The sequence below is a fragment of the Vigna radiata genome, chromosome 1 (assembly GCF_000741045.1).
Source record: "Vigna radiata var. radiata cultivar VC1973A chromosome 1, Vradiata_ver6, whole genome shotgun sequence".
In the NCBI taxonomy this organism is placed as follows: Eukaryota; Viridiplantae; Streptophyta; class Magnoliopsida; order Fabales; family Fabaceae; genus Vigna; species Vigna radiata.
In genome coordinates, this window is record NC_028351.1 from 7,896,139 (window position 1) to 7,906,039 (window position 9,901).

Below are 9,901 nucleotides of genomic sequence, written 5' to 3' on the forward strand. Positions count from 1 at the left end.
CAACAATAACCAACAATAAACAATTTCAATCAAACAACAACAACAACAACAAATAAGTTCAACCAAACAACAACAACAAACAAGTTCAACAAAAAAAAAACAACAAATAAGTTCTTCAAAATGAAAACAAAAACTAACCTTCAAAATGTGGGTTCATCGGAATAAAGTGTCATCACCAGTGAGAGAGAAAACAAAATACGCCTATGAAAGACAAGAGCACGAAAATAATCGGTCAAAATAAATGAAAATCATACATAAAGTAGTTAATTAGCATGCATTTGTATCAAATGAAAAAAAGATTACCTGTGATGGTCGTTAAACTTCCTACGAGAAATGTTTGAGAAGTGAAGAAGGTCCTGCGCGCTAAGATAAAGTGAATTAATTTTCAATCTCCCACTCAATTTTTTATTGAATTCACTTACCTTTTAACGTCTAGCGCTGGAGCATTCAACATTTTATATCCTTTTACGTCAAATTACAATTATAAACGACGTTTAATAATTGCATTTATTTACAAAAATGTCACCTGTCATTTTTAACGTTGGTTATTCAATGGTTGGACGTTGAATGTGTGACATTATACACTATTTTTGCACTAGTGTGTACATGCATAACATCTTAGGATGGTCCTTGACATTTTAAGGGAGAAGTAATTGTACATCAAACTATCCAAGTGTGAGTTTTACGTGAGAGAGATACAGTTCTTAAGGCATATGATATCAACTTAGGAGATTTCAGTTAATCCAACTAAGGTAGAGACAATGCTTCAATGGGAGCGTCCTAAGAATGCATATAAGATAAGAAGTTTTATGAACTTAGTTTTTACAGAAGATTTATTGAAGGATTCTCTAATATAGTAACACCCCTAACAGAGTTAACCCACAAAGACTAATCATTTGCATAGATAGACATATGTGAGGAGAGTTTTCAAGAACCCAAAAGAAGGTTGACAAATGTACTAGTTTTGGTAATCTATGATACAAGTAAGTCTTTTAAGATTTATTGTGATGCTTTATATCAAAAGTTGAGATGTGTACTTATGTAAGAAAAAGAAGTGGTAGCTTATACTTCAAGACAACTAAAGATTCATGAGAGGAGTTCTACTACTCATGATTTGGAGTTAGTTACAATAGTTTTTGCATCGAAGACTTGAAACCATTATTTGTATGGAGCACAATTTCAGGTGTCAATGATCATAAGAGTTTGTAATATTGATTTGATCAAGTTGAGCATTAGATAACGAAAACAAATGCATGTGTCTTTGATGATTAAAAAACTGGAATTGATTGCGAAGTTTAGATATTTGAGCATGTAGAGTTTGGGATGAACATCATTAGATTAAGAATCAACACTGAGGTGCATCAAAAATCAAAGTAGAACTGTATCATTATATTTCTTAATAAAACTCTTCTTTTTTTAATTTGTTAGCTTGCTCATTTGCCATCATTTTTTATCATTATTGAGTGATGGACACAGTTATGTTTCTTCTAAGGTTGTATGTATGTTATGTTCATTTGGACATAACAAAAGATTTAAAGATGATCCCACATGCAAGTCTAGGAACTAGGAAGGTTGTGGTTTCCTTTGAAGACCTCAATGCATATACTTTCTTATATCTAGTTTGTTGTAGAAAGAATATAAAAATTTTATGCATTTTTTATCGTTTTCTTTATCTTTTTTGTTTTATCGTACTAATTATAAGAAAACAAATGAACGAGGACATCATGATTTGTCACTTTTAGGATGTGATTAGATGAGATGACGAAAATATTTAAAAAAAAAAAAAGTTTTGGCATAAATTATATAGAAAAATCACACAAAATATTATATAATGATACTATGACATATTTTTATATTTATTTAACACAGAACATAAAGATAAAATAGTCATACAATTATAAAATTTTATAATTTTTTAAAAAGATGAAAATAAAAAAATATGTCAAATAATTATTCTTTTTCCATAAATTAAATTAGCATAAATATGCAGCAAGTACATGATTCTAACCTTCAGTGACTCTCATGGGCCATATCAGCCACATCTAAATTTATGATTTTATATATTACTATTAAAATGTTACTTGCTATGTATGCACATAAATATATTCTTTTACAGTATTTTGTGCATATAAATTACATGTTGAATTAAATTTTATTAAATAATATGTTAATTCATTTATTGGTTTTTAATAGCTTTTGATCACCTGAAATGCAATCTAAATCCTAAATTCTAAATATAATCTAATATTTATTTTCTTTCTACTATTATCACAATCTTCGCCATAACACAACTAATTTGTTATGAGAATTCATTTAAACGCGTAACACTATTTAATATCAAGTAAATTAATTGGTGTGAAAAACTATTTTAACCTAATGAGTAGTTTTAAATTTGGTTTCACAATATTTAGTTCTTTTAAATATAAAATATAACATTTGTTAGTTGTAATCACCTTAGGACATTAGTTCAATATTTGTATTCTATGACCTATTTTAATAATAGTTTAAAAAAATGTGTAATTTGTTCATCACTATTCAAAATAAGATTTAGACTTAATCTAAAACTATTCAAAATCAGTTTTATATTATACACTAAATTCGTTTGGAATATTAAGTTAAAAGTTTTTTAAATACATTTTAAAATGTATTTTTCGGAAAATATAAAGATTTTAAAAGTTTGCTTCCGTGATTGTACTATAATGGGAGGTGCGAAAAGAAAACAAAGAAGTTGGTAAAGAAAAAATAGTTGAATTACAAAATGATGGTACACTAATAATCTAAAGATTACTTGAGGTGTCAATCTAGACCAGTGCACAACAACAAACTAAATGACGAATCGGTTCACTGAAGAAAATTCAGTTCTGCTACTGCCTACTCGCTTTACAAATTTGTTGCCCTCATGTGTCTTTGTTAAAACACTTGTTCAGATTGTTCATAACCAAATTCAACACCATAAAATATACTTCCTACTTTCATAATCAAATTGTTACCCTCCTATGGATGAAACTGTTGGTGGTGCGATGGCGGTGCCTGGAATAGCTGGTGCTGCTGCGGTGCCTGCTGGAACGGCAGCGCTGCCGGCTGATGATGGAATGGCTGCTGCTGCTGCTGCAGTTGAAATGAGGGAAATGGCTGTTGAAATAGCTGTGTCTGAGGTTGCAGTGGTGCTGGTGCCAGGTGTGGCAGAGGTGGCTGCTGCTGTGGTGGAGCCGCCTGTACTGGCTGCGCCGCCTGTGGTGGCTGCTCCTCCTGTTGCAGAGGAATTGTTTCATCCCTTAGTGGTGCATTGAGGTCCATTGTTCCCAGCTCTTCCAAATCTTGAATAGCTGCAATTGCAGTGACAGGACTTTGATGGTTAAAATGAGGCTTAATCACTGCCAGGGATTCCTTCACTTTCGATTGCTGCAAATTAGTGAATATACGATCAAATATAACAAATTCAAAAAATATAATGATTAATTGACAATGCAACAAAGACTACGTCAACTCACAAAGTGTTCCAGCTTCCTTTTGAGTTCTTCATGAGCAGCATTTGGTGGAGATCCAGCAAAAGTTGACCCCTGTCCCACCAAAATGTGAAAATTTGAGTAAATAAATGTGGAAGGAAAATAAGGTATAAAATATACTTTTTGGTTCTTGTACAAGACAAATTTTAAATTGATTGTTACTTGTAAAGAGACAGAATAAATGCAAGCTAAAAAAAGTAGAAAATCTACTCATATGAAAGAAATTCAAACAAGTTAACAAAAAGTAGCAGCATAATTACTGTATAGGGAACATAAAAAACTATAAATCGAACAAAAACTGACAGAGAACACGAACATATTTTTCTATAAAACATAGGAAGCAAACCAGACAAGGAAGGGTATCCAAAAATAATGAAGAAATTCAAACATTTAAAATCTAAACACAGTTGCGAACTCAATAAGTATATGCAAAGTTAAGAACAAAAGCAATCGAAAATATGTTAAAATCAGATATAAATTTGTAGATGGCTTTTTATAATACATAAAGTTCTTTTAATTTATATATCAGGATGCATAATTCACTCAATAATTCTACATGTCAAATTAATCCTACTCTCATTACGTGATTGCTTGAAAATATTTATTACAAGAATAAAAAAATAATAATATGGAACTTGTATATAGAGTTCGATATAATCCACAAATATCCTTTTTCAGATAATCAAGTCAAATTATGACATGTAATAATAGTCTATCCATCTTTCAAAAATAACCATTCTGTTTTTCAGCAGGCATTACAACAAATAATACTATTTTTAAAGTGTAATTCAAGTCAAATTCCACAAATAGAAACAGGTCTACAAATTAAAATCTTGCAATTTAAAGATAAAACTCACATTTTCAACAGAAAATTAATAAAACATCTTCAGTTATTAATTTACAAACACCTCAAACCACCCAATGAAGAAATAAACCCATTTTCTTCAGAAAAAACAATCGCATATAAAGCTGCAATATTATAATCACATATGGTCCACAGGGATGCTGCAGTAAGCAGCAATATTGCAGCAGAGGGTGTAAAAGAGTTAAAAAAGGAAAGTAAAATGTTTGCAATGGTCCAAAATATTCATAATGCTTTATAAATCCAGTATATTTTACAAAGCATTATGATTGGTTTCCACATAAAAATCCCCCAAATATTAAAGGAAAAATGAAAATAGTTAGTAAACAGGATTACAAGATATATAATATATTTGCAAACAATCTAGTTCAAATTTTAAAGTATACATCAAGAGTTCCTAGCATCACGCACTCACGAAAAGAACACCAAAATTTCACTGACAATAAGATTTACAAAGAAAAATAAACATCATAAATCATGTCTAATAGAAACAAAAATAATTTGGGTCGTAAATTTGTATATCAAAAAATGATTTAAATGTAAAAACTTAATGACATCGTAAGACACTCGTATTAAATTCTGCATTCAAACGTAGCCCTTCGAAGTATACTACTCATAATTTAAATACAAACTAAAAAAGTAGAAATCAATAAAAAAGATATTATTTCCGAGTACACAATTCACTCATGTTCACTACCACATGCCACAATGTTTTCACAAATGCTAAATTTTCAGATTATTGTGAACGTTACATACGACATTACTTGAACCTTGTGTCTTTAACAAAAAAAAAATAAAAAAATAAAAAAAAAACTGATTTTGCAGCTTAAATATAAAACTCACATTTTCAACAGAAATTACTAACAAAAAAATCAGCCATTGACTTATCATCACAGAAAACCAAATCTAAAAAGATAAACTTTTTTCCTTTGATAAAAAAAAATACTTGTATAACACACATCTACTCTTTTTAATAGCATATAGTCATTAAAAAGCACCAATAACAGATTAAAAAAAGTCACTAAAGAGTGGTAGCTTAAGTATCCTAAAATAAATATTATCACAAAAGTTCTTAACCCAAAACCTTTTTACAAAGCATTATAATTCAATCCCTGATAAATATCTTTCCAGCCCAAAATAAAATGGAAAAGAAAAAGGATTTATTGACAGATAGAAGTTTCTTAATCATCCTAAAGATTTTATGTTATCCACTCACAATAAGAAAAACAACACAGAAATTGTCCCATACGAGCAAAAACATTTTAAAATCATTAAAAGATATTTAAATAAATAAACCTTGTAAAAAAATAAAATTAAAATATCCTCTATAACTTTTTTGGTAGACACTCACGTTAAAATATGAGAACATTCCCTCAAAGTACACTCGCAGATAAAACACAAACTCAGGTTTTCAGTAAAATTCCTTAAAAGTACACTCGCAGAAAAAACAAAAACTCAGGTTTTCAGTGTGGATGACAACAAAAACTCCCATTATGGAAGTGCATAATTTACACGTGTTTAATACCACACATCACATCACAGTAGTTCCGCAGTCTACACTTGCATTTCAAAAACAAAACTCGCTTTATTTCAACATAAATTCCCACAAAAGATACCTCAAAATTAAGATAAAACCTCTTTGCAATCAAAACTCTGGAACAAAGTCATGCCAGAGTTTTGCTTACTCTCCTATAATGCTTTATAGCATATGGTCCATAGTAATGCATTAAGAAAAAAAGATCTAATACGGGATTTTAAAAATAGCTAAAATAAACATTTGTAATTTACACAGCCCAACGTATTTTTACATAATTTATAAACTATACTATTTTGAAAACATCATGTTAAGATTCCAGATAAAACCCCTCAACTACATCGAGGGGAAGCAGCATTTATTGAAGTCAAAGAGTACAACATAAATACTATTTTCACTATCAATTTAGTACAGATTTCAAAGTATCAAAGACAAAAGATTTTCATTCATCCACGCCAAAAGAATATAAAAATTTACTTCGAACAAGTTCATAAACCAGACATTTTACCCTCCAAACAAGAAAAAAAAAAGTCACATAAATACTCGAGGGAAAAAACAATTTTAAATCACTAACAGATTTAAATATTTTCTCAGAAAATTTTGATAAATTCTGCATATCAGAAAAGCCCTTATAAACTAACCCACTATTTAAACAGAAACTCACGCATATTCAGTACGCAATAATACTACAAACAAAAGTCCAATTTACAAAGTGCATAATTCACTCGTAAAAAACTCCACAAGTCAAAGTAGATCCATAAATTAAACTCGCAGTTTAAACATCAAAACCAACCATTCTCCACAGAAATCACAAGATATATTTTCAACCATTGTCATCACCCCAGATATAAAATAAAAGCATTTTCTGTAGGGGATAAATTATTGTCAAATGAAGCCACGAAATTTTAAAGACACGCTCTACAGTAATGCAAAAAACCAATACAACAAAAAAGACAGAGAAGATCTAATAAAAGATAAATCAATAATTCAGAAGAAAAGAAATTTATAATTTTATAAAAACCAATATATATTTTTAACACATATATGCAAAGCAACACAAATCAATTCAGAAGTAATATCCCCCAAAACAAAATAATAAAGCCACAGAGGATAATAATCAATAAACGCAATAAAGACTATTACGCAATCAATCTAGTACAGAATTAATAAAGCTTCCACATTTTAAATTTTGAAGTTTCCACATGCACCCTCAAACAGAAACACACACCAAAACATAACCATTAAACATTTCACAAACCATGTCCTAACAAAATTAAAACAACATTGTAAGAAATTTTATCACCTTCCTCGGGCGGCCAACGGACCTAACTCCAGGTCTTGCGAACTGCAAACCACCACCACGCCCACGCCCACGCCCTCGTCCACGACCCCTTCCCCTGCCTCGGCCGGAGGGAATAATCTCATCGGCAAACTTCTTCGGTCGACCACGGACTCTAGGCCCGAGTATAATTCCATCACCTGCAGGAGCCTGTTCTTCCACAGGCTCTGAGACCGCCAAAACAGCCCCAGCCTCAGCACCGTCACCCGCACCAGCACCGGCAGTGGGTGTAGATGGAGCAAATGGAATTTGAGTTGCTTGGGTCTGGTTTTTAGGCGGTCGGCCCGGGCGTCTCTTCGACCCTGGAGAGGCAGAAGCAGAAGTGTCTGAAGCAATGGATTTGGGCTTAGGAGGTCGACCCGGGCTTTTTCCAGAGCCAACGGGACGGCCTCTCCGCCCCGTTCCAGGGGCTCCGGTGGCCAATTTCTTCGGTCGGCCAGGACGCTTCTTTGGGGTCTCAGCTTGCACAGGCTCGTCAGCAAGCCCAAGCGCCGCCCAGACTGGTTCAGCATTCTGCTGAACCGATGGAATTACAGCGTCCTGGTCCTGAGCCAGAGGCTGGGGAAGGTTGTGGACGGGGGTTTGGGCCTTTCGGGGGCGACCTCTGGGCCTGGGAAGGGTTGAAGGAGCGGGCACAGGCACAGGTTCCTCTGCAGCAGCAGTGGCAGCTGCAGCAGCAGATCTAGGAAGCGCGTAGGACTTCTTCAGCATGACGAGCATTCCACTGGTCTTCATCCGAGTCAAGTGCTGAGTCAACAAGGTGGAGTGATTCGGAGGAAGCTGGTCCTTGTAAACTTGCTCCATGTACTTCCCTATCGCCTTCTTGCTCGAACCGTCCTTCTCCTTCAGCGCCTCGATTGCGGTGTATATCATCTTCACAAGAATTCAATTAGGTTTGAAAACACAGAAAGAACCGAATTCTTTTTTCCATATAAAAACTGCTTCGCTTACCTCGGCGTAGGGCGGGTGATTTGACGGCGGCTCCGCAATGGGCGCCGGGAGGTGGTCGTTGGTGTCGGCCGGAAAGGGGACGGCGGTGGCTGGCGGAGCTGGCGGTGGGGAGATCGAGGATGGCTCCATGGTAGAGAGAGAGAGAAAGAGAGAGAAAGGGTAGATTCGAAAATTGGGAATTGGATTGGTTTCACTTGAAGAAGAGAAAGTGTGTTAATATAATTGAGTTAGAGAGAGAAACTGTGTTAGGTAGTTTTGTAAAATGTCTTCTCTGTGTGGTGGAAATTGGAACAATCAATGGTGATGAGTTCATCATGACGGTCATGATTTAACCGTAGGGTTTTCATGGATTCATCCACGCCCTTCATTTCCCCACTTTCCTTTTGCTTACGTCCATTCTATAACTCTCTTCTCACTTTGCCGTTTGGGGTTTGCATTTCGCCCCTTCGCTTTTCCCTATTCTGCACTCTTCCCCAAATACCTCAACATTAAAATAAATTCATTTTTTCTCTTTGATTTTTATTATTTCACAATTTTCAGTTTAAGGAATCTAATTAATGTTTTACATTTTTTTCACACTTTCTTTTGTGCATTTTCTTTTTCAATCTACATTTTTTAACACAAAATTAATTATTAAAAATTTGTGAAAATGAAAGAAATTTAATAAATGCATATTTTCTCTGTTTTCTTTTTAATAAATATATTAATTATGTGCCTTTTTAATATATTTCTTTCTTTACATGTTATTTTGATTCTCTTCATCTCATTAACGATAATATTTAACTATGAATAAATTTAATTTGTATAAATGGATTTAATGAGAAAATGTGAGGCAGCAAACATCCACAAATTGAAAATTGATTCAAATTTTAAAGAAAATAAAAATTTCCCGCGCTTTTGAAAAAGAAGAGGGAGTGCATTCATGTAAGTTGCAGCTTCCTTGCTTTGGAGGTTTATTAAACGATGTCTAGTCACTACTGTTCCTATACGCATTTATGGACCACAAATGGAATAATACACAATTAACTATCTTTTTTTTTAGTTTATTCTCAAACTCTCAACTTTAATACTTTTCCATAATCATCAATGCAAAAAATATATAAAAACTAAAACGTTAAGTTTTTAATTACAAACCCATAAGTTATGAATTCAATTATTAATTATATATTTATTACACTTCCTGAGATAAAATATATTATTAAATTCAATAAATTAAGCACATGAATTTTGTTGTATATGACTATAGTATTAATGGTTTTTCTAAATAAGATATATAGTCTTAACATAATAGAACATTGGACATTGTGAATTATATATCACAATCTGAATATTAAGAAGGGTTAAATATGTTTTTAGTTCCTATATTTTAGGACGATTTTGGTTAAAATTCTCTTTTTCAAACTAAGGTATAATTTAGTCCTTCAACTCTAGAAAACTCTTGTTTTAGTCCTTTTTACCAAATTTTTTAACTTTATTTGTTGTTTCAAGCACGTTTTATTATTGCATTTGGATTGTTTATACTGTTTGACACATTTTTGTTTCAATGCTAACTGAGAAACGCGTTTGAAACAACAAATAAAGTTAAAAAAATTTGGTAAAAATGACTTAAAACAGAGTTTTCTAAAGTTGAAGAATTACATTGTACCTTAGTTTGAGAGAGGAACTAAAACTAAAATCGTCCCAAAGTATAGGGACTAAAAACATATTTA

The 9,901-nt window shown here is 32.6% G+C and overlaps 1 protein-coding gene across 1 annotated transcript; it reads right to left on the minus strand.

The window, feature by feature from the left end:
- Nucleotides 1–2,711: 2,711 nt before the first annotated feature.
- On the minus strand, nucleotides 2,712–8,411 carry LOC106770568 (histone H1). The gene is made up of 4 exons (XM_014656370.1): nucleotides 8,193–8,411; nucleotides 7,206–8,114; nucleotides 3,492–3,560; nucleotides 2,712–3,402 (listed from the first exon to the last, which is right to left on the minus strand). The coding sequence occupies exons 1-4, from the start codon at nucleotides 8,319–8,321 to the stop codon at nucleotides 2,995–2,997; spliced, it is 1,515 nt and encodes a 504-aa protein (XP_014511856.1). The 5' UTR covers nucleotides 8,322–8,411; the 3' UTR covers nucleotides 2,712–2,994.
- Nucleotides 8,412–9,901: the final 1,490 nt, after the last annotated feature.